The sequence below is a fragment of the Silene latifolia genome, chromosome 3 (assembly GCF_048544455.1).
Source record: "Silene latifolia isolate original U9 population chromosome 3, ASM4854445v1, whole genome shotgun sequence".
In the NCBI taxonomy this organism is placed as follows: Eukaryota; Viridiplantae; Streptophyta; class Magnoliopsida; order Caryophyllales; family Caryophyllaceae; genus Silene; species Silene latifolia.
Window position 1 is genome coordinate 148,567,346 of NC_133528.1, and position 25,625 is coordinate 148,592,970.

At 39.1% G+C, this 25,625-nt stretch overlaps 1 protein-coding gene and 2 long non-coding RNA genes across 7 annotated transcripts; 2 read left to right on the forward strand and 1 right to left on the reverse strand.

Annotated features, from left to right (window-relative positions):
- The first annotated feature begins 15,960 nt into the window (after window positions 1-15,960).
- On the forward strand, window positions 15,961-17,071 carry LOC141646446 (uncharacterized). The gene is made up of 4 exons (XR_012545559.1): window positions 15,961-16,039; window positions 16,147-16,231; window positions 16,369-16,441; window positions 16,713-17,071. It is a non-coding gene; the product is annotated as an uncharacterized LOC141646446 (long non-coding RNA).
- A 1,185-nt stretch (window positions 17,072-18,256) lies between these two features.
- LOC141648402 (putative disease resistance protein RGA1) lies at window positions 18,257-25,574 on the reverse strand. 5 transcript variants are annotated; one of them, XR_012546022.1, is made up of 4 exons: window positions 25,507-25,574; window positions 20,731-24,151; window positions 18,630-18,782; window positions 18,258-18,543 (listed from the first exon to the last, which is right to left on the reverse strand). XR_012546022.1 is itself a non-coding variant. In XM_074457053.1 (2 exons), exon 2 carries the CDS (start codon window positions 24,133-24,135, stop codon window positions 20,740-20,742), a length of 3,396 nt encoding a protein of 1,131 aa, XP_074313154.1. In that variant the 5' UTR covers window positions 24,136-24,151; window positions 25,507-25,574; the 3' UTR covers window positions 20,331-20,739. The 5 variants fall into 5 exon arrangements, 1 of the variants encoding a protein (XP_074313154.1); XR_012546024.1 differs by lacking the exon at window positions 25,507-25,574 and adding an exon at window positions 24,209-24,293 and having other exon boundaries at window positions 20,731-24,078; XR_012546023.1 differs by lacking the exon at window positions 25,507-25,574 and having other exon boundaries at window positions 18,257-18,543; window positions 18,630-18,820; window positions 20,731-24,200.
- LOC141648404 (uncharacterized) lies at window positions 20,028-25,575 on the forward strand. The gene is made up of 2 exons (XR_012546025.1): window positions 20,028-24,863; window positions 25,156-25,575. It is a non-coding gene; the product is annotated as an uncharacterized LOC141648404 (long non-coding RNA).
- Window positions 25,576-25,625: the final 50 nt, after the last annotated feature.

Genomic DNA, 25,625 nt, shown 5'->3' on the forward strand with positions numbered 1-25,625 from the left:
GATTCGTGAACGTGGGCGTAGCCCGCTACCGCAAAACAAAAAGAGAAAACAAAACCGTAAGTGTGCACGGGTTTTAGTTCAAGTATTGACTTGCTGGGGGTAAAAATGTAAATTGGCCATTGTGGCGCCAAAAGATGGCAAATGGGAATCACAAGGTCGTCGAACTTGGGACGGAGATTTCGTATGGCATGGGCGTGCTCCCGAGGGCACATGTGAATCAAGATCACTTGGCATTGACAAGGTGGATTAAACTCACAGAGGAACAACGTTGGCTTCGCCCAGACACTAAACACAGGTTAATTTTATGAGAACACTTAGACATCACATATCACTCTTGTTGGGAACATTCTGTCACTCTTCTCCTCGCCTCCTTTCTTTTCAGCGAGTTTTCATCATTTCTTGCCACCGCCTTCTTTCTTTTCAGCGGGCTTTTACTATTTTTTTTCCACGCCTTCTTTCTTTTCAGCGGGTTTTTCATATTTTCTGTTCCCAACACAATCCCACATTTATGTGTGTAATACTCCGTATTTATATGTCTAGGGGGTACTCTATCGAGTAGCCCTTACTCTGTCGAGTAAGGGCAAGTTGCGAAGATAAATAGTTTCTGACCTGTTGGGCACTCGATCGAGTTGCTGGGGCACTCGATCGAGTAGGGGGGTACTCGATCGAGTACCTTGGGTACTCGATCGAGTGTCCGGTTTTACGGGGGAGTTTTCTCGGGTTTTGTTAATTACGCGATTAAGGTATATAAACATATTCGGCATTGTTCTAAATCACTTTTTACAAAACCTAAAACCTGTTTAAGAGAGAAAGCAACTAGTCTTCTTCCTAATCGCGTTCTTGACAATTTCCGGAGTTCAGACGGTCAGTTCGTATCGTAGTTCGTGTCGTTGGAGTCCTTGCGTCGAGGGTAAGCTTTTAATATAATTTATATAATGATTTGTTAAGATTAGTGAAACCCTAATTTAGGAATTGGGGGTTTTTATGAATAGTAATTGAATAGTAGTATCTATGTGTTGTATGGTAGGAGGAGAGTTCATAGAAGAGGCGTTTTGAGACAGCTGTAGATACCGTCTGCGTGTTGTGCTTTCCAGGTAGGATTTCCTACTCAGTATTAGTCCCATAATGGGATATTGGTGATGTGTTGTAGTTAGTTGTTTGATATGATGATTGTGATTGTGATTGTGATTGTGATTGTGATTGGTTGTCTATGGCTCTCGAGATGCGTTCTCGGCTGAGTGGGGTCACTTGCGGGAGTGACTTCACGCCCTAGTTTCGCCCTTCGTGGAACCCGCCACGGGAAGGGATGTGCACATTAATGATACGGGGTTATCGCTCGTACGATGAGCGGGGCTTAGGTGGGAACGGCTGCGGTCCCCCATTTGTGGTGGGTCCGGTGGACGGTCGATTGAGATGATGGGAGTTGGTGGTGTGTGTGTGTGTGTGTGTGATTCGGTTGTCTGTTTGTCTTATTGTTGTTATCTATATTGATTGTGTGATTAGTACTGACCCGGTGTTGTTTTGTAAAACCTGCGGTGATCCATTCGGGGGATGGTGAGCGAGATATTGAACAGTATAGAGATGAGTACTTGGGATAGCGGGATGGCCACGACATGATGATAGAGTCTTCCGCATTTGTAGTTTAGCATTTCTTATTATTTCGATTGAGAAAGATAGTTTGAATAATGTATCGTACTTTTAGTTGGTTTCATGGATTGTAACTATTCGTTAAACTATTTATAATAAACGTTGTTTCTGTTTTGTCTATTTGATTATCATACCTCGGGCGACCGAGATGGTGATGTCTTCATACCTGAGTGGTCCTGGTAAGGCACTTGGAGTATGGGGGTGTTACAAATGGTATCAGAGCCGACGATCCTGAAACCTGTAACCAATGAACTTAATGAACATAGGGAGTCAATTAAAAAGAACCCGGGGTAAAAGTTGTAGGAGCTAGTGCAAAGGCTTGGGAGACGTCCTAAAGTCGCAAGGGGTCGCCCTACAACTTTGAACCGGTCACATGGGAAAGTGTTTGTCGAGTCGTATGTGTGTTTGGTTAACTGGTTTATGAATGTGATGGAATGTGTTAATTGTTGGATGTTGAAGTAGAAAGTTGAGCATGTGAAAGAAAATGATGATATGAGGAAACTTGTTGATGAGATATATAGAACTGTGGTTGGAATGAGAAACATGATGGATGATTCATAATGTGACATAATAATAACATGCGAATAGAAATGTTGTGTTGTATACGTATATTTTGTCTGCATAGAGTTGTATGATAAGTTTATGTACTTGTCCACGATTGTTCATGGGCATATGTTGTAAGAAGTGTGTAGCTGTAATTGATGAATTAGTTGGAAGAGATTAAGTAAGTAATTGCATAAGAATATGAAATTCATGGGTGGAGCATGTTTATGTGGGTAAATCGTGATTGACAATTAAATAACCTATGTGCATGATGAATGTTGTTGCTTGATTTTTGAAAATAGTAACGTATGATTACGAATACTGGTTTTATGAGTTTTGGACTGGTTTTGTTTGCTTGGTTGTTGTTTAAGTCGTTTGGGAAGTAAAAATCAATAGTTGTGTTTTTCGTTTATAAAGAGGTTGTCTTTAAACTGTTATAACTTGAGATGCATAAATGATTTTGATGTGATTCCAATTGGAGATGATAGCTTGTTCTTTTACGATTCTAACGATAGGTCACACGCCCAAATTGACCAAGTAATGAGTGAGTTATGACCATTTACGAAAACTGGGACAGTCTTGAGAATTAGGGTACTCGATCGAGTATCCGTGGTACTCGATCGAGTAAGGGGGCACTCGATCGAGTACCTCAGTTACTCGATCGAGTAGCCCTGGTGATTTATTTTACGTGCTTCTGATCTTGACCTACTCGATCGAGTAAGTCCCTTACTCGATCGAGTGGCCTGTACTCGATCTAGTGACCCCTGTTTTGGGTCATATGCTTATCTTTTGACTTCGTTGCATATTATGTTTAATTCAAAGTTATTATTTTGCTCTTTTATGCATTGTTTTACATGTATATTGGTCTTGACGCGTAAGTTACCCAATCTTGTGGTGTAGTGAGTGGCTTTGTGGTGAGTATGAGTTCGGTGGGAGGACATGAGTTATATGTGTTGTGATAGATAGTGGAAAAAGAAAAGGAAGATTGGTATGGTGTATAGAGACATAGAGCATGTTTTGTGAGATGAGATGAGTGATATGTTTGTATGTTGAGTAACGTAAAAGTAAGTGAATGTGGGCAAAGGATGATGTGAGTATAAGGAACGTGAGAATGAAAGGATTGAGAGTAAGGATATGGATAGTGACAACCTGAGATGTGTAAAGAATTATGGAGGGAGGTAGTTAAGAGCCGTGTGGGTTAAGAATATACATAATGAAAGTTCGTTTTAAAGGGGTTGAGAAGAGTGGTATATAGTGAACTTTGTGGAGACATGTCGCGGGGTGGAGATTTGGCTTTTTAAGAGATGAAACTATTGTGGGTTTTCCTTGGGCAATTAGCGGTATGAAAGGAATTTTGATTTCTAGAGATGTAAGAAGGGAGATGCAATTGTTGAACAGTAAACGTTGATTTTATGGATGGATTAGTGGCAAGGGTGATTGGTGACATAATAAGAGAATATTTGTGGTAAGAAAGAGTGAGATGATATCGATATGAAATAATTAGATGTGAGTTTTGGAGCAGTGAGAACGTAACTGGATTTCTAAAGAGTTAGCTAGAAGGAATAAGGAGTTGAACTATTAATTGGTATTATTGAGTGTAAAGAGAAAAGAAGGATAAAAGTAAGCTGAGGAAAATATTCACCGGAGTCATGTGATATAAAGGTAAGGAATCATTGAAATGTGTGATAGCGTCACGAGGATGTTAGTTAATGGTTATAGAGGAGTTTTAGGACAACATGATTAGTAATGAGTTTCAAGGAATTAAGAAAAGTAAGAAGTTGGTAGAATATTTGCACGATACGAGATTTTTGGCGGAGAGTTAGATGATGATACAATTAAGGATAGTATTGGGAAGAATATTGAGGTAATTTTGTTGATGGATTCGATGTTTGTTATTTGGGATGTCAACCAAAGATAGGAAAGAAATCGTGATGTTTAGAGATAAGTGTAAGAGGTTTGATGTTCGGACAGTGGTAGTGTTATCGTTTGTGGTGTTGTCACTAGTGGTTAAGAGTGATGGTATATTAGAAAGGTAGCAATTCTAAAAAGGTTGATTTGGTAGGGACCTGATTGTGGTGTATGATTGTAAGAGGGTATAAGATGTGGTTAGATGAGGCGGATGCTAATAGTTGAATAGTAAAGGTATGGTTATATTTGGCAGGAAGTGATGGTTGTGTGAATGGGGGAATATGTTATGAGGGGCATATGAGTTAAACTCGGGCGACAGGTAACCTTTATCGAGGGGTAACTTACGTGATCAGGATTGACTGGTTGGATGTGATTATGGGTCTATGTCATATATATAAATGTTTGTGTGAGGTTGTGACCTCACAAGAAATGGTATGGTGTGATAATTATAAGTTGTTATCCCGAATTTTACGTAATACATGTTGGATACGAGAACGTTGGAATGATATCCAAAAAGGTAATAATTTGACTGATTTGGCATGACTAGTTATGCTTGTCTGTATTCATGATACATGTCAATATGTGATATGGTAAGGGGATGATATTCACGAGGTTAGTATCTGTCTAATTCATAAAATATGTTGTGCTATGATTTAGTAAAGTGGATTTGAGTAAGTTTTTCTTGACTGAAAAGTTATCCTGAGTCAGTGTTTATGGGAGTTGTATGCAGTTGTGATGTCTATCGATGTGGTTGTGGTGCCTCGGGTGGTGATCCGGACACGCTATTTAGTGTTGTGATGCGGGTATTTTCGCACTACGGTGTGGTTGTTGGTGGCGGTGTTGTGATGCCGTCACCGGTTGTGGTGGATTAGGCGGGATGATTATGATTCGAGTTTCGAAAGTACATACCCGATTATACATAGTTTGTTGTTCGTTTGATGTTGCTCCTGCGAGTTTCGGTTTACGCATGTAGACAGTTGTCTTGCTTATTGATGTTCTCTTTACCGAGTTAAGTTAAGAATGAGGTAGAGTATGATAGGAAATAGAGTTGAATATGTTTTCGTTGTTGTCATGGTATAGTGATGTTCTATTGATGGGATACGGTTGTGAGAGGTCGTTACAATAATTATGATCTTGTTCTAGTTAAGGTTCCAGTAGACATGGTAATGGCAAGTGAGTCGTAGAACATGTGTGGTAATGACCCGAAAGATGCAGGTGGTTCATAATCTTTTGTTGAGACAGTGAGTGTAGGGTATTGGGAATTAGTGTCATGTTAAGTTGTGTATGAGTTTTGCGGTAATGGAAGAAAGAACTTGATGATCTAGTGTGCGTGTACATAACGAGTGTGGATCGTGAGTTATGCTTCTGGGAGATAAGTGCCTTACATAGAGAGGTATGTTGTTTTGCAGAAATAATGGAGAGTTAGTATGGTGATTTCGCTACGAGTTTTGAGGTATAGGTTAGATGGTGTGGCGAATGAGTTGAGGTATGAGGAATGTTTAAGTAAGAGAGCCTTGGATATATGCATGGCGAGTGTTTAGATTATAAGCGGTTATCTTACACATGTGGTGGTAAAGAGAGTAATGAGATGTATCTAGTATTTAGTATTAGTGAGTTACGAGGACGTAACAGTTATTTTAAGAGGAGTAGGATGTGATAAAAGAGATTTTGATGGGTGTGCATATGGTAGTATATTTGAAAGTAGAGTGTTGGTGTAACATAAGATATGGATTTGTATATGTTGTGGTTGATAGTGTTAAAAGGTCACGGACGTGCTTGTAGTAGTTTGATGTTAGGAATGCGAGAATACTTCGATAGTGTTGACAGTTGGATGATGAGATTATGAGTGTGAGTAAACTTCGAGGACGAAGTTCCTTTAAAGGGTGGTAGAATGTAACATCCCGTTTGATGTCTATGAGTGTCTTGATTTTGGATTTGATAGTGGATGATATTATGGAGCTAGCAGCGTTAGAGGATGGTAGTTGGTTATGTATGGAGTTAGTGTCGTGAGAGATATATATATGTGGAGTTGATACGATATCGTGAGCCATGTTGTGGAGGTAGGAATAGTTAGTGGAGTTGGTGTTACGAGTTCATGTTTGGGTTGGAGTTTTGTTTCGAGTTCTTAGTTACGTTGTTGTGTCTTGATCGAGTTAGCATGTTTGTTTTTATGTATGGGTTGAACTTCGGGGACGAAGTTCTTTTTAAGGAGGGAAGACTGTAATACTCCGTATTTATATGTCTAGGGGGTACTCTATCGAGTAGCCCTTACTCTGTCGAGTAAGGGCAAGTTGCGAAGATAAATAGTTTCTGACCTGTTGGGCACTCGATCGAGTTCTTTGGGGCACTCGATCGAGTAGAAGGTACTCGATCGAGTACCTTGGGTACTCGATCGAGTGTCCGGTTTTACGGGGGAGTTTTCTCGGGTTTTGTTAATTACGCGATTAAGGTATATAAACATATTCGGCATTGTTCTAAATCACTTTTTACAAAACCTAAAACCTGTTTAAGAGAGAAAGCAACTAGTCTTCTTCCTAATCGCGTTCTTGACAATTTCCGGAGTTCAGACGGTCAGTTCGTATCGTAGTTCGTGTCGTTGGAGTCCTTGCGTCGAGGGTAAGCTTTTAATATAATTTATATAATGATTTGTTAAGATTAGTGAAACCCTAATTTAGGAATTGGGGGTTTTTATGAATAGTAATTGAATAGTAGTATCTATGTGTTGTATGGTAGGAGGAGAGTTCATAGAAGAGGCGTTTTGAGACAGCTGTAGATACCGTCTGCGTGTTGTGCTTTCCAGGTAGGATTTCCTACTCAGTATTAGTCCCATAATGGGATATTGGTGATGTGCTGTAGTTAGTTGTTTGATATGATGATTGTGATTGTGATTGTGATTGTGATTGTGATTGGTTGTCTATGGCTCTCGAGATGCGTTCTCGGCTGAGTGGGGTCACTTGCGGGAGTGACTTCACGCCCTAGTTTCGCCCTTCGTGGAACCCGCCACGGGAGGGGATGTGCACATTAATGATACAGGGTTATCGCTCGTACGATGAGCGGGGCTTAGGTGGGAACGGCTGCGGTCCCCCATCTGGCGTGGTGGGTCCGGTGGACGGTCAAGTATTGAGATGATGGGAGTTGGTGGTGTGTGTGTGTGTGTGTGTGACGGTTCAATTTGTCTGTTTGTCTTATTGTTGTTATCTATATTGATTGTGTGATTAGTGCGACCCGGTGTTGTTTTGTAAAAACTGCGGTGATCCATTCGGGGATGGTGAGCAGATATTGAACAGTATAGAGATGAGTACCGGGATATTTGGGATGGCCACGACATGATGATAGAGTCTTCCGCTGTAGTTTAGCATTTCTTATTATTTCAGTTGAGAACAGATAGTTTGAATAATGTATCGTACTTTTAGTTGGTTTCATGGATTGTAACTATTCGTTAAACTATTTATAATAAACGTTGTTTCTGTTTTGTCTATTTGATTATCATACCTCGGGCGACCGAGATGGTGATGTCTTCATACCTGAGTGGTCCTGGTAAGGCACTTGGAGTATGGGGGTGTTACAATGTGACTCAGCATCTTTGCCTAAACCATTAGATAAAGCTCATTCTGAGACTTGATACTATTCGTCTGAACCTATATCCTTATCCTAGCCTACATCGAGTGCTAAGACCGACTCAAACAAAGGTGGCTTCATTTGGACTTGGTTAGGACCCGTAAAAAACCGACAAGATGACAACTTGGATGATGGGTGGATTGAATCCCTTATTCTGAAGGACTGCCTACGTATTCGCGTGGAGCGAAATCAAATCCGACGTAGTTCGATCATGGTGCATAAACAGGGCATTTTGATTGTGTGTACACACTCGAAGGTTTCACCTAAGGTATCATGTCATATTCCATTCTAGCCTGTAAAGTACCGTTAAATCCCGTGTTTGGGGTTAGGTGTAAAAGGCTTGGATCTTTTGGGATGTGGAGCTTGGTAATAACAAGTTGGAATGGTTAACCATCATTCTGAAGGTTTGTTTTGTGGTGCTAAGGCCAAGGTCTATGGCTGTTGATGTGGTTGGAATGGGTGTCTCGGGTTTGACGAAACACGAGTGCAAATGGGTTGAAAAATGATGTGGGTTCAAATTTCCATGTCTGGACCCTAAAGGCTAGGTATAACAACACAAGCGGAATGATTCTCAAAATTCCCGACTATCCCCTTCAGAATCGTCTCGGGGAAGGACTTAGGGGTAAAGAGGTTACTACTTAAGCTTTTGGGCTTCGCCCATTGAACTTCAACTATGGGTACTTGACTTGACTTCTGGCCTCTGTAACTTCGACATCCAACCAAAAAGCATTCCGCAATAACTTCAACATCTTTTTTCATTTTTCCTTTTTCTTTCATCACTTTTCATTTTTCTTTTTTTCATTTTTTTTCATTTTTCCAACTTTTCTCTTTTTTTCATTTTTTCATTCTTTTTCATCTTTTTTTTTTCTCTTTGAAAATGATCTTCTATTCATTCTCTTAGTCATAAATGGATACACCTTGAAAACTGGGCTTCGCCAACTAAATTGGGTAATAACTAACAATTCCTTGTTAGAACGGGTCGATATCTTCTCTCTTCGAGATGGGATGATTTTGTTGGGGAAAAGGCTTGCCTTCCATCATCGATAGGGGAAACAAGGAGCTAGTCCGGGTTTGTCATAGAATCATCTAAAAGCTTGTCACAAACATTGGTTCAGATGGAGGTTTTCTACCACCAGACATGGAATAGGTAAAGGAATCAAACACGGGATCCTAGTGTACCTTACATTTTAAAACAGGACATATTTCCACCCCAGGGATGCCTTTGAGTGTGTTGTGCATTTTATCATGTTTCGGAATGATTGAGGATTGGAAACAAGACATATTTGGAAACGAAACTGAAACTTTTTATTGGAAAGGCAATTGCTTAACAGACTCAAAGGAACGATTCCTAGGACACACCCTAGGTCATCGCGGAACAAACGACTCAACTTCAAGAAAAGAAAGTCCTAGACTCGACTCGACTAAGAAAAGAAAACAGATCCCGACTCATAATTTTTCAAATCTGGTCTTGAGCTTTCCCTTGTTCAGCTGTCAGCTTAGATGCTCGGTTCTAGTCCTTGATCCCTTTGATGGTCTGCCTCCATCCTGAGGTAGTCCTCTGAGGATCTACGCCAGTGATGACGGTTGGTGAATTGAATTGTCCTTTATTAACTTCGTTAACAAGAGGAGTACATTCTAGAGCAAGACTCCCGATTTAAATTTCATTCTTCGGGTTTGGCAAGAATTCAGAACAATCCACAAATATATTCCCGATAAACACTCCTTTCCGGTGACATGGGCGGATAAGATGGGAATAATCGACATTGTCTTCGACAGAAACAAAGTTGGCGTGATCGCCAAATGGATTGGTGATGTTATTAGGTTTAACAGCTGGGATCGGGAGCGTTCCGTTCTCAATCATGTCTTGAATTTCGTGTTTCAGTCGATAACACCTTTCAATATCATGGCCTTTCCCTTGATGAAAGGCACAGTAGGCAATTGGTTTATACCATTTACCTTGTTGATCAGCGGGAGGGTCCGGAGTTGGACCAATAGGCTTCAGCTTTCCTTGGGCTATGAGCCTTTGGAGAGCGTATGTATAAGTGCATCCGATATCGGTGAATGCCCTAGGTGTTTGGCGCTGCGACTTCTTCGATTGCCCTTCTAAGAGATTGATGGCTTCATCAATATGGGTCGTTGCTGGGGCCTTGGCCTTAGACGATGAGGCCCCTTGGTACCCTTTCGGCTTTTCAGCCTCTGCCCTTATGACATCATCTTCTACCTTTATCCCGATTCTTATCAATTCTTTGAAAGAGCCAAAATTCTGGTATTTCAGAGCATTGCGGTAAACAGGTCGTAGATTCTTTACGAACTTATCTACCATTTCAACTTCGTCAGGCTTCTTGGCTAATTTCACGCTTTCAGCGCGCCATCTTGCAAGGAATTCAGTAAAGCCTTCTTTGTCTTTCTGTGTCATCACCTCCAATGTTCTTATGTTGGTTTGAATCTCGACATTATCAAAGATAGTGCTTGCAGAACTCCACCGTAATATCCTCGAAAGTGGGGAAGTTCTTAAGGTCAAGATTGTAGAACCACGCCTTCGGGTGTTCATCCAGAGATTGGGCAAAAATTTCAGAGAGCATGTCAGCAGGTACTCCCTTCAGTGCTAAGTACCCCTTATAGGCCTTAACATGGTGGACTGGATCTTCTGTGCCCTTAAACTTAGGGATATCAGTGAGTACCATGTTTGTGGGCAACTTATCCTGAACTGGGGCATAGGCCCTAGCATTCTCATAGTGAATGTTCTTCCCCTGGGAGAGTTTCAAACGGTCTTCGATGAACTTGAACCGTTTTTCCAGATCAGTCAGTGGTGGAGGGGAATCTTCACCCAGCTTAGATTCGATTGCATCCATTCTGGCCATCATGAGGTTCACGGCCTCAGTGAGTTTGTTAACAGCATCTTCCATTGCTTGACGTCGGGTTTTTGGCGGCCTTTCTACAAGAAAACCCCGTACTAAGTCAATATTTAAAGTAAGAGCCCCTGCACACTTAAGGACACGACCCCAACTTGACTCAAACACAGACTCGACTTGAGATTGGTTAACCAAAGGTTCGACTCACGGTTTGATTTAGACATTGGTTCATTTTAGACTCGACAAAACGACATGACTCAAGCTGTCATAACTCGATTCTAAACTGGACTTGGTGTGACCAAACCCGTGATTGGGCTAACATAGCCCATGGGTTCGCGTGAAACGTCCATAAGGGCCTAGCCTGGACGTTTTTTGTGGACTATTCTAGACCAAAAGGTCGACCAACATGACTCAAAGCCCAAGAGGTGAGTTTGGGTGACCCAACAAGGTCGTGTTCTAGCCCCTTAAAATGAAACATACCCGGCCTAACATGGCCATGACCCGGACACGACTTGACGCATTTCATGCTTGGTTGAGGTTCGGGAAACATTTTGGATTGATTTTGAAAAACGAAGGATTGATTTGAAAATGAGATTTGAAATGGGCAGCATGCCGGCTATAAAAGCTCAATTTGGGCCGAAATTCTAGTCCTATTTGGGCAAAGCATTCGCGTTTTGAAAATCATGCTAGGTTTGAAAGTAAGTTGTTCAAAAGTTCGGTTTTGAAAAGGACTTGGAATTTTCGAAAAAAAAAAAAAGACTCGGGAAAACATATTGCACATTGTCATTCTCATGCTATAAGGATGTATGCTCCTAGACATCTCTAAGTCTCGGCAAGTCTTCTACAAGAAGGTCTATGCCCTCCATCCTTTGCGGTCTTATAAAGCGAGGTGTCTTAAGGTAAAGTACCTAGAAGATCGTCCCCATTCCCAAGAACCACGCGAGGCGAAGTGGAAGCGAGCAATGTGCAGCTTCCCGGCATAGTGGGGACGTCGCCCCCACGCATCATGAAGAAACGCGGACGGCCCGGGCAAGTCCTTAAGGGTTTATGCATGAATCGTAGCACTATGAGTAATGTTTTACTTTCCAACACTTTCTTTTCAAGTTTCACCTCGGAGGAAAAGACCCTAGAAACACAAAGTGTAACTAGTCCTCTCTTCCCAGTGAGTCGCCAAAGCGTGGACAAGGCCCTCGGGAAGCTGCGTCCGAGGGATCCACACCCGGCATAATCGACTCGAGGTTCTTTCGAATCGAATTAAGACAAATTAGAGTCGCCACCAAGTTTTTTGGGAACTTGGAACCGTTCAAGTCAACTTTACACCTTTCATCGAAAAGCATAAAGCCAATCGACTACGAGTGATTAAAGATATAGACTTGTACCCTATATCACTCGAATTGAATGACTCTCGTAATCCAATGGTATTTAGACGGATCCACAAACCATAGATCTTGAGTAAGGGGTGAGGGTACGTGTTGGGAAGCCCATAAGGACACCCAACCCCGCCCGTCAATAACGGCCTCTACTAAGTCAAGTGTCGGATTTCAAACAAGGTCATAGCTACTGCGATGTATGATATGCAAACGTTGTTTTAAACCCTAACATGTGACAACAGTTTCTATGTCGTTTTAGATGCAACTAAACTAACTTTGTCAAAGTTGTAATTTAGCATGTGGGTTGATTGATCTAACAACATACAAATAAAGCAAACAAGGCTTAAGGGGGAATGGGGGAGCCGTTGGGATCTACCTATTACAACCAGGCATTTCATGCCGACACAACAACAAATTAAAGATACAACTCGATCTAAATACAATGGCTACATACAACTCAACACACGACACAAACACACGGCCATTGGGCCTTGAAAACCGTGCACATGGGGAAGGTGACTCACGGCCTACATGACACACGGCCGTGGGTCCCTCCTCGTATTGCGTGCTCTCACTTAATCCCATCGAATTAGACATTGGGCTACGCACCAAAGCATGCATTAGCATAAACCGGGCCATGTTGCTTTAAACGACATGCGGTTTACTACGCTCCTACAAGCATTGGGAACAACCGTCTAACCAAATAAAACTAAGGTTTTTAGAAAAGGTTTTGACTCAAAAGGGAGAACTAATTACAAATAGATTACAAAACGTGACTCAAAGAAACATAAACTAATTACAAGTGATAAAACAAATAAAGAACGAACGATGCAAAAACAAACGAAATAGGAAAGGCCAAACACACGGCCAAACACACGGCCAACCACGGCCCAACCAAAGCCAACCTAGTTCCTAAGTTAGATTTATTGATTAGATCGAATGATTGCGAAAAGGAAACGAAAACAAGTTAGAAAACGAGTTAAAAACGATGTTGATTGATTGTCGCGCAAGGGTGCATTCTACACGGCCTAAAGGGTCTAATTAGGTCAAATTCGCTAATTAATTTAACTCATCGAGTGTCAATAAGAAGGTGCTAATCACGCACTCTTATACTAGCGAGAAATTAGGTGAAAGAGAGAGATGCATTTAATTAATTACAGAATCGTCGATTGATTTTATAACTTACGTCGAAGCCACCTATCGTGTCTAATTAGGTTATTAAATTAAATTAAAGTCATCTAAATACGTCATAGGTTAACAACCAGAGGTTAAACTAACATGCAACGGGTCCTAGGGTCTGTCGATTTGGCCGAAACAAAAGGGGGTCGAAAACGAAGAACAAAGTTAGATAATTGTCTTATTTATGCCCTACTTTGAACACGAGGATATGTAAATGAGACGGGGGTGTACGACCGACAGATGTAGCGGTTTCTTTTCCCATCTCAAGTCAACGCGGGTGTTCGTGGTGGTACTTTAACTCATACTCGGACTAACTAGTTTCGTAGTTAATTTAAAACAATCGATAAACAAGCGAAAAAAACAAACAAAAAAAGACGATAAAAAAAGGCATAAAAAACGAAATAAAAAGAGAGAAGAGAAGGGGATTTGATGCACCCTCAACCTACATGTATCGTTGACACCGTCTTGGGTCGTAATCGATGGTAGATTTTATCTCGAGAGGCCGTCGTCGACGAAGTAACAAAGCAACACGCGTTTTGGAAAGTTTCTGGACAGCAGTTTTAAAACAGTGATATCTCCCTCGTTTCACGACGAAAATTCGATCCGAAAGATGTTTTGGAAACTAGAAAGAGAGGAGAACAAGGATCTTAAAGCAACCCCTGCTCGATTTGGGTTATTGGGCACGAAAAACGAGCACAAACAGAACTGGACAGACAAGAGTAAACCGCGAAAACAGAGTGTTATTTCACTCTGTTTTTCGAGGATCTCGTGTGCTCTCAAGGTCAATTCGGCTCGTAAATCTTTGTCTAATGTGTAGATGGATGTTATGTGGTTAATTAGGAACAAGAAACTCGAATTTTTATGGTGATTTGATGGAGGAACGAAAGGGTTTTCGAAGGAGACACACAAACAGTTTCAGTTTGTGTGTCGGTTTTGTTTAGGGTTTTTGGAGGATGTTTAGGGTTTGTTTCTGAGGTTTAAAGCTTGTGGGTGATGGTTGGATGTATGGAGAACTTAGAGGAATGATTGTATGGTGAAGGGGTGGTATTTATAAGGGTTTAAAATAGGGTTTAAGGGAGGAGGAGGCAGTCGGGCTCAATGAGCATAGCTGCTGTCCATCGGTTTTGGGAGGGGTTTCTAGGGTTCGTTTTGGGGGATTTCTTGGTGATCAAGCTAGGATAATATGGGTAGGATACTAGGGTATGGGTTAGGGTTAATGGGTACGGGTCTTGGTAGTGTTTGAAGCGGGTTTGGGCTCCGGAATTGGCTCGCAAAACAGGGGAGGGTTTGCGGTTTATGCGGGCTGCTTGGGGTTGGTTTTGAACGAGAATTTGGGCCATGGTATGGGGGTTCGAACATGGGTTGATGGGTATTGGTATAGGTGGGTTAGTGTACTCGAGATTCGTGCCAATTCGCAAAGGAAACGGGCTTAAAAACCGAGCTAAAATCGAGCTCAAAACACACGATGCAAAACGAGTTTTTCGCTTTTAAAATTGATTTTTCAAACCAATTAACAAATTGAAATAAATGACTTTTCAAATCAAATATACTTATAAAATGATTTTTCAAATCAAATATTTATTTTATTTTCAATAAAATAAACTCGGGAAAATAAATTCAAAATAAAACATCATAAATTGAATTCATCTAAAAAACCATAATTTAAATATCATTTAAATCAACAAAATGAACTCATTAAAAAAACACTAATTTAAAAAAATCATTTAAATTAATAAAATGAAATCACTTAAAAAACATTAATTTAAACATCATTTAAATTAATAAAATACTTCATCGACGACGCCATTCTACATCGTAAAACGAGCTCCAAATAATGACAATGACAACTAAAGAATACATGTGTCCTATCATCATCGGGTGTTTGTCGGGTTCCCTATAAATTCCAATATCGACGGATACGGGTATCTACACATAGTTTCGCCAAAAGTGAAATTCAACCCCTTTTTAAAAATTTCACAAGAATTAAAATAAAAATTCATTTTATTATAGTATTATACAATTTATTAAACGCAAATTCTTATTTGTGACGGAGGGTATCCGTCACAAACAAGAGAGGGATACCATATTGTCTCACAAAAAACCCATAGGGGTGAGAGAAGGAGCACATGGGGTGGGTGCCCACCTTGTCCCCTCTACCCATTTCCACTCACAAAATACCCGTCGCAAGATCCGACCGTCGCAAGGGAGACCTACTGTTTATTAAATACTAAAAATTACAATTAGAACTTTATGAATTTCTACATAATTTATTATTCATTTGTTGAACACATTTACATAATCTTTGGTAAATTGTTTGTAATTTATATAGTGTTATTCATGCATATATAATAAATTGTCAAAATACTATAGAACTAAAAAAAAATAACTCTCAAATTTTAATATAAAAATAAAATTCTGAATTCATAAAAAAAAAAATTTTATATTTGATAAATTGGATTATAAAATGGTTTTATGATAAGAATTTGGTGAAAATTTAACAGTTGGGGTTGAATTTCACTTTTAGTGAAACTTAAGGGGCTTGATTGCTATAAAGGTAACTTATTCGGCTTAATCTCACAATTAAACAAAGTAATGGGGTTCAATTACCACTTTTGCGGATATTTAAATATACAAGTTATTAATATAAAACTTTAGGCTATCAAAATAAGATATTTTTTTTACAAGTTTATTAACTAATTTTTTTGGGCTTTTGATTATTTGATTAAAAATGTGAGTTAATTGTTTGGACTTTTGGATTATGGGCTGGTCTTATGCTATAAGATAGTCCATGTGTATTTAAGCATTTATGTTATATGTATAATTTTCTTTCATATGTACTTCCAGCCAATGAGGAGGAAGAGTTTATCGGCTCCGCTGTGAAGTGGAATACCATTTCTGAACACTGAAGACAGTAGGTAGTAGGTACTACTTAAACCTTGACTACCGTCTTAACTTGTATGTGCGTGTGTTAATTGGAATGTGTCTATTCTACGCCTCTTCTTCTTTGGCTTATGGCATTTTTTATACAGGTAAGTTTTTTGGGGTACTTACAGGAATAAGACCTGAACTTTTGTGGAAAAGCATTCGCAATTGCAGTTTTCTGAATTTTTTGAGGTACACTATGGCTCTATGCTGTTAGAACACATTTGTGGCGTGAGGAGCGTATTTAAAACTAGTCATCTTATTGATAATTGTATTAGAAATAAGTGTTAGTAGTTGCTATTGATATGAGCATTTGGTTTTGCTTGCAGGACCAGAAGAAAAAGCGACCCACAAACGAAATTTGTTTCTTAATCTCGCTACTTGGCATTTTGTTTCAGTATGGTATGATGGCATTTTAATATGGTTAAGTTTCAGATCTTTTAGTTGAATTAGATATGTACATATTCTGACTTTGGTCCTATGGTAAAAGTAATATTCGTAGCCCTTATTCAGCTTCCATCTTTCGTCTTTCGTCTTTCATATTTTATTTATTTTGGTTGGTTATGAACATTGTAGCCTTGTAGGACATGAGTATCGACTATAGTAGTTATTTCAATTTTATTTAAAGCAATGCATGCTGCAGTATTAATTCCGAATGTGTTGTGATTTTCAGGCGGTAACAAGAAAGACAAGGTAATGGCTGAGAATACATCAAGGTCAAGCGAAGCTGAAAGCTGGTTGCTTATTCCTGTAGAGAGTTTAATGTGCTAATTAACCTAATTTGAAGTTTTTGTCTACTCAAACTACAAAATACTGAAGATGGAGTAGATAATGTGTACTTTTTATTAAATATGTTTCCCTAATTACCTTTGTAAAAACTAAAAAGGATAGAAGCCAAACCGATGATTTTCGTTTTAGATTTGCTTTTGTTAACGGTGATGCAATTAATCTCTAATCCACTAAGAGGAAGTAGCATTCAACATGTCATTGCTACAATGTTTTTTTCTTACCTACCATGAATAGGTTGTGATATGCGATCCACCATCAATCGGTTTTATTCTAGGTATCTATTTTTTTGGGTTTAATTCAAATTTCCAAGATTAAAATTAAGAAACTTTATTCTAATTGTTCAATTTTACTTGATCTTGAAATTAGAAACAAAAGTAACCCATGTAGGATTGGAACCTACATCCATGATCCACCGTATTGTTCCAACTCCTAATTGATTTAATAGGCTTTTATATTCATATCACATGTCCTCAAAATTGATGAAGTAACGAGTTATGACTTATGAGTTATTAAACGTGTTTTAAAGCATGGTCATTATTGGCACGGATCAGATTAATGCAATTCATAGCAATGTTAGAATGTGACTTCAAATTAGCTAGTTCGGGTCAGGTCGGGTCATTTAAATCGGGTCACTTTTGGGTCAGGTTGTTTCGGGTCGGGTGGTTTAGCTATCTGGGCCAGTTCGGGTCATTAAAATCGGGTCAGTTTCGGATCAGGTGGTTTCGGGTCGGGCGGTTTCGGGTCAAGTGGTTTCGGGTCGAGTGGTTTCGGGCCGGATCAATTGCGGGCCTAGAAAATCTCGGGTCGAGTTCGGGTCGGGCCGGGTTAATTCGGGTTCCGGGTCATGTTCGGGTTCTACAACTCGGGTTATTTTCGGGTCTCGGGTCAGCTTTTACGGGTCGGGTCATTCGGATCGGGTTTATTTTGCCAGGTCTACTTGTGACCCAAGCACACAAAGTAAGTAACTGAAATCAGTCTTGTTTCAGATGAGTCGTTTTAGTCTGAAGCAATAAGACGGGATTTTATAACCATTTCACAGTCAAATGTGACTATTATCGAAAAAACAAGTTAACATAACTTGTAACACTGCCTGTACCATTGTGTTTATATTTAATCATAAAATGTTCACATATGTCCGTCTAAAACTTCAGAGAAAAATGGTCGTCTAAAACAAGAATTTGCATTCTCAAATAATTCTGGGCATTTCAATACTCTAATCTAAGAATGCAATCTTCATTATACAGAGTATATTATCCCTCCGCCCTATTTATTTGTTTACCTTTTATATTCCTCGGCTCCGCTGATTCCCGCTTTTTTAGGCAACAAGGTAAACAAATTATGATATTTATGAAGTGTCCGTTGCTGTCAATGATGGCTTCCCAAATTTGTCAAGCACTGATACCTTCTGATTATACTGCCCAGGAAGCAGTCAAACCAGTCAAGCAACAATGATGTACCAGAAAGGATAATTGCATTAACTGTGGCTGACCAAGAAGATTTTGTTTATGCTGTCCCACAGAAAAATTTCCATGTAAATATTAAAATAATAGATTTTTCCATTTTCTAGCACAAAAATTAGGCAAATTACAGAAAAAAAGAAATCGTTTTTTCGGTGTCTGGGATCCCACATGTAATTAGTATGGATCCGCCAATGATATCTTGTAGCTAGAACTGGCAAATTGACCTGACCCGATCCGAATAACCCGACCCGACACCTGAACTCAAACAAGAAAATGTTGATATTTGGCTCCCCAGTCCAAAGAAAATGTTGTTTCAAACAAGAAAAGGGTAACGATTTTACCTCAAATGTCATATTGCGTGATGTGATGCAGACGCCCACTCATCAGTCATCAGCAATGCGTTTTTCAGGCGCTGCTTGGTCAGATGTAGGTGGGAATCGGGATGTCAATTCCTGCTTCAGCTTCAGACAGTTGCGCATATTCACGACAAAACCCTGATAGGAAACGACGAAGTCTTCATATGGCTAATCCTCTCTAAGAACACAGATGAACAGTAATGTTTTACCCTTTTAAACCTTACCTTACTGAGGCCGAAAGGATTAAGCATGGAAAAACGAAACTTCTTGTTTTGTCAAGTAATATCACTTAACTAGAATACACACCCATCCAAACAGCACAAAAACTTAAAAAAGACGGTATTACAACAGTTACAAGTGAGACCAACACATTAACCATATCATTAGCTGAGGACTACACAAATATCAGGCTTGTCCCCCTTACAAACCCCATCATCATTCCCCACCTTACCTAGCGCTCCATACTCGTATAAACTACAGTACATAACTAAATTTATCGACTAAAAGTACAAACTGACTTAATACTTCAATCCCACATTCAACATTCCCATGTACTTTATAGTGTCAATAGATCAGGACATGGGCTTACTGTAGGAGTTTGTGTGCCAGCTTTCAGATACACCAAATTTACTGAGACTGCCTCAACATTCCCATGTACTTTAGACGCTCAATATCCCCTGATACTCTCAATACTCTTCAACAAATTCTCCATTGCGGTATTGTCATAGAGCCTTTAGAATCAACTAAAGGTCATATGTTTTTTTTTTAGTACAAACTAAAGGTTATATCTAGAATGTAAACTTCTATATCCTCTCTCACCCAGCTGTTATTTGTCCGAAAAATTACCGACTATATCCTTTTATTATTCCGAAGACTTGAAGTAGACCTTAATTTCTGAGACAATCTTATTTTCAGTACATACCAGTTAGCTTTGCCAATGTAAATCTATGGCATAAATATTCAGACCATTCTGTCAACATGATGCATATCAACAGGCAACAGCAGAGCCATAAAACATAATTTTGAAATAATTGCAAGCCAGTGGACAAATTGCTCGAATATTTCGAGTTTTTTCAATGAAATTTAGCTAATTCATTTTTTTGTCATAATTTTGAAATATGACAAATTGCTCGAATACTTCGAATATTAATTCCCATATATTCCAATATAATACATTCATTGATCAACATCCTAAAACCCAAATTACCCCAGTACAAATTTCTCTGAAAAACCCAGAAAACAACATGACTGTCTGCTTACATCAATCCATTATACATATTGAGAAGTGAGAACTACCACAAATTAGTCTTGTGTAACGCAGTTTTAACGTGTCCAAATCACAAGAAAACCATTCCATAAGCACCAAATTTCAATTCCCTACAGTATTGATCTCCATATATTGCAATATAGAACAGTCATTGATCAACATCCTAAAACCCAAAGAAACAACATGACTGTCTGCTTATTTCAATTCATCAACTCATCATACACATGAGAACTACCACCATATTGCAATTAGTCTTGTGTAACGCGATTTTACACACGTATCCATATCACAAGAAAACCATGACCAACATTAATCTAAAACTAGTTACTGTAAAAAAGAATCCGTTCTACAATATACTTACGATAAGCCCGCCTCACACAAGTGCAAGTGTATAACAAAATAACTAAAAAGATCAAATCTTTAATACAAAAAAAAGTAAAAGGTTAAAGATATTCATAGAAGTCAATATACATATATATGAATTATCACAATTATGTCGCTCCGACTCGTTTAGAAGTCAAGATGCACAAAATAAGCAAAAACACATACAGCAGAGAAAAATATCCTCAAGTACAGGAACCGATGGAACCGGCATTTAATATACTGTATACAATTATCCTGAGGTACCAAAATCAAGTGAAATTAAAAATCTAGGAAACGAAAAAGCAAATCCAGATACAAAAAAACACAGATGCAGCACTTAAACAAGTTCCTCGAGCATAAAAGAAATTTCCGTCTCAACGTTCTAAAAGGCTAGACTAGAGACGTCGAAGGAGATGTAAACATCCACATGAAAAGATTTAGAGGAAGAACGTGCACCTTTATTTACTAGTCTGAGTCGCACGAGTCTAGACTAGAGACGTCGAAGGAGATGTGAGGGATGTGACAAATATTGGCCCACTCCTTGCCGCTTGGTTCTTCACATGCTTCTCTTAGTTCGTATGAGCAGTTTAAGATCTCAAGTTTCTTGAGGGAAGTGATGTTTTGGAGTGCGCCTAGTGATTTGAGGCCAGTGCAGAAAACAATCGTGAGGAATTGAAGTGATGATAAGCAGCTTATCCATTCTGGTAGACCTTTCAGCGATCTACAAGATTTAATGGAGAGGCTTTCGAGAGCGGTCAAATACTTCATCCCTCTGGGCAGCATTTGCAGAGTTTCAAGAGACTTCAGCTCCAGGTAACGGAGATTGTGACGTAGGGATTTCCAAGGCATGTCATCGTCAAATTCCTCGTCCACTACCGGTATATTATCTAGTGATAGAGACTCCAACGCAGTGAGATGTTCAAACACTCCTGAAACACTAGTCAGTTTTCTGCACCCTTTAATCTCAAGGCCTTGTAAAGATGAAGAGCTCTTGAATACCTCCTCAATTTCCGATAACCTCTGCAATTCGTCATCATTTTCTATCCATATGTGGGTAAGATGTCTAGCAGGCAGAGTAGTGAGATAACCCGCACTGTCTACTTCCACATCTAATTTGACATCTGGACCTAGTAATATCCGCAACGACTTGCTGCTCCTCACCTTAAGAAATTCTAGGGTCGGACAAGGAGGAAGAAATGTCAACTCAGGGCATGATTCGATTAATAAATTTGAGAGACGAGGAAATGGTAGTGGTTGCCAATGTGGCATGGAGCTGCTGCCATCACCTTCACCAATCCCTTCCCACCATCCTTTCAACCTTCTCAAACCCACAATTTCGAGAACCTCAAGGGATGGGAAAAATGGTAAATCCTTTGACCCAGAACCACCACTGCCCATTTTATTGGTCTCCATATACTCCAAATTATTCAACTCGGAAAGAGACAATTCTTTCAGATGCTTCAACTTACTCAACAATGGGATTCCATGCAAACTCTCACAATTAGAAAGGCTAATGTAGACAAGATTAGGAAGAATAATTGACCAGTCATCATGTGCTCTTCCCCACCTTGGAATTTCAGTGCCATTATAATTCTCCAAGGACAACTCCATGAGACTACTATTTGGCTGCAGCTTCTCAATCAGAGCCTCATTATTGGATTCACCAGCTTCTTTATGAAAAATTATCGATATCACCTTCAGATTCTTAATGTGCTCCAAATAACCGCCTTCCCATTTATTTTCCTTCTCAATTACAAGGTTTTTGTTGATCTTGATTTCTAGCTCACCCCTTAAATTGACAAGTAATTTCAAGTCTTTCAATTGTCCTCCAATTTGCTTCCCAATTGAACTCACTCCACCCACTTTAAAGTGGGATAGGTCATGCAGATTAGTCAACTGGTCAATGCCCAAAGGCATGCAAGTCAACCCTGGACACTCCTTTATATCTAAGAGCCTAAGATTTACCAATTTGCAAAAATCTTTTGGCCACTCTTTCAAGGTAACACAAAGTTGCAAAACTAAACTCTGTAAATTATATAATTTCGAAATGGAATTTGGGAGTGTCTTGAGAGAAAAACTTTTAGAGAGATCAAGATATCTTAAGTGCAACAATTGACCGATTGACTCAGGCAAAAATTCGGCATCTGGCAAAGATAAGCGTAATGATCTAAGGAAACGACAATTAGCTACGAGAGTTTTCACCACATCAGAGTAGACCCTTGAATTCATATAACATGTACGAATATTACTTTCAGGGAAAAAACTGTTTGTCCATACTTCCTCATCAACAAATAAATGGCGATTTTTTTTGCTTAAGTTGTTTGGCATACTATCAGTCACAATAATCGTATCTCCTGCGACTTCTTGAGCTAGATCGTGCATTAAATCGTGCATTTTAAATGATATGATATTACCTAAGTCATCTATTTCCACATCTTGAAAAAAACACCGTTTCAGTAAGATTAAAAAGCAGTCCTCACTATCACCAATGTATCCTTGCGCCATCCAAAGACTAATCAACTCCCGTTTGTCCATTTGGAAATCCTTAGGGAATAAAGCGCAATACCTAAAACAGTTTTTCACAGAAGGTTGGAGATTGTTGTAACTGAGCTTTAAGATAGACATAATTGGATTCTTGTCTGTTTCAATTTGAGGTAACCGGTTCTTTTCAAATAATTCCCATCTATGTGTTTGACCATACAAAAGAGTTCCTAGAACTTTTATAGCAAGGGGAACATTGGAACATTTTGTAACAATATTTTTGCCAATCTTGGTCAACTCAGGGTCACTCGCTGCTTCTGATTCTCGTTCGAACGCAGTCGACACAAACAAACGCCACGAATCGTCATCAGACAAACCTTTTAACATATACTTTTTAGGGTGAGCGGCATTTCCTAATATCACATCAGCTGTCTTCTCTAAACGGGTAGTAATGACAACTCTGCTTCCCCAACCACCAATTGTCAAGTATTTTCTCAGCTTACTCCACTCATAGGGATCTTCTGTCCAAACATCATCTAATATAAGCAAGTATGTCTTATTTTTTAGTTCTTCTTGAAGTTTTGTTTGCATGGATTGCATAGTGGAGACATTACTAGGCTTTTCATTTGTTGATGATTCTATTATATTAGCTAAAATTGCTTTCACATTTAATTCTTTTCCATCTTGGTCGGAGACACATGCCCATAACTTCTTCTCAAACGTAGTACCAAGCCTATCGTGATTATACACGAGTCGAGCAAGAGCCGTTTTCCCCAACCCTCCTATTCCCACAATAACAACAAACTCAACATTTTCCTCAACATTAGGATCAAGCAACATGTCTAAAACCAACTTCACATCGTCCTCCCTCCCGATTATATTCTCATGGGTTTCATCTAAAAAGGAACAAGTTTCCTCTTTCCTTTTCAAAGTAGCAAGAGGATCAACCTTAAACTCATATCTAGCATGATCCTTAGCTATAGCATCCAACTTTTGTCGGATGCTCTTGACCTCTTGAGAAGTTTTGTAACTAAGAAGAATATGATTCTTAGACGAAAAGAAACGACTCACCTTATCTAAGACATTCTTGGAGAATTTAGCACCAGCGTTGAGTTCCTTCTGTTTAGCGGTAGTGATAACCTCGTCAAAGAGATCATCAGCTTCATAGAGAACCTCATTAAGCTCATCAACCCAACCCTTTTCTCCATGGGAGAGCTCGGGTTTCGCTTCCGCATCCAAAAGCATGTTTTTGATGAAGGAGACAGAGTTGTTAAGGTTTTCGACATCAGATTTCCAGTCTTTCATGTCTTTGAGGACAGGAGACTGTAAAAGTTGAAACACTTTGTCAGCAATGGTGATCAGTGTTCCCAAATCTGCCATAGCTTTGTGTAATATGCTGGAGAATAAGATGAGTGATAGAATGAGAGTAATACTAATAACTTTGTGAAATAACCTTGTTGTATAAAATGAGATGCTCAATCCTACAACTTTAATTATTCTTCAGTCCCACCACTTCCATGATTCTTCAGTCATACAACTTACTAAAGTAGTCAAGAGTAATAAAGAAACAAGTCAGGTTTGACCATTGTAGAGCCTACAACGATCCTATTTAACACGGAATGCCATTGTAGAGCGTACAATGATCCTATATAATGAAAATAATACGAGAAGTAAACATTTTGTCTCAACTGTTAGTTTACCTTTTGTTTAAATACAAGAAAATAGAAAAATTAAACAATTGACCAGAACGGACAGAATAATACACAACAATTTTATCTAAATCAGCACTAGTGTGAAAATAAAGTTCAATGTCCTTCCTATGTCCCGATAAGCGCAAATTCTCATTTGAAATGCCCGTAAGTTACAACGAGATATATGCGACCATTTTATGATTAAAAAAATGACCATTGGTAAACTGGTCGTCAATTTTTATCAGGACGCCCAAATTAGGTGTCACCCTCTCACATGCATTCTTAATTGAAGGGGTCCCCACTCACCCCATGTGAGAGGGTGGCGCCCAAATTGGCTCGGTGACGCCCTTTCATTCTCCTGTAATAAAATGGTCACTTTTCCTCCACTATAACATACTCCCTCCCAGTCACTATAATGTTCCCTCTTTACCGAAACGGATTATTCAACTAATGTTCCCCTTTCTATTTTTAGAAACTTTTACTCTTATTTTATTCATTCCTCTCTCCTATCACCAAACCCCACACAATTCTTTTACTCCTATTTTATTACTTTCCTTTATGTTTTGGCCCCACAATTCTTTATTTAACTACTAATAATTCATCTCTCTCCTATCATCAACCCACACAACTCTTTTACTCTTATTTTAATACTTTTTCTTAAGTATTGTCCCCCATATCAAATGGGAACAATATAGTGACTGGGAGGGAGTATATTATAATAAAATGGTCACTTTTCCTCTGCACGTTTCTGAAGCATGATTGGAGGGCCCAGAATTATTAACAAGGAATCCAAGGATGAAATTGAACAGAATATCTGGGCCTTGATAGTATGAAGATGACTGTAAATGTAATCCCAAAATTTACAGGGGCGGCGTCGTGTTTGTTTATTATATGACGCTTTTGATCTTCGAGAAGGCAATTATAGAATACAATTACAAATATGATCTACCATTGTTGGACTAATAAATTGAAGATATTTGTGTTGTGATTGCATGGCTAGTATACTTTTATTTACACATGAGAATAACAATCACAGAAATTATATGGCGGTAATACATACCTGTTCTTGATTAAGAGTGAAAAATATCAGCTCTGCTACATCTTCCTTGTGAAACCTGAGAAGCTAATATTTGAAATTAGTGCTGAAAATTAGGGGATTTTAAGAATGAGAAGATCACT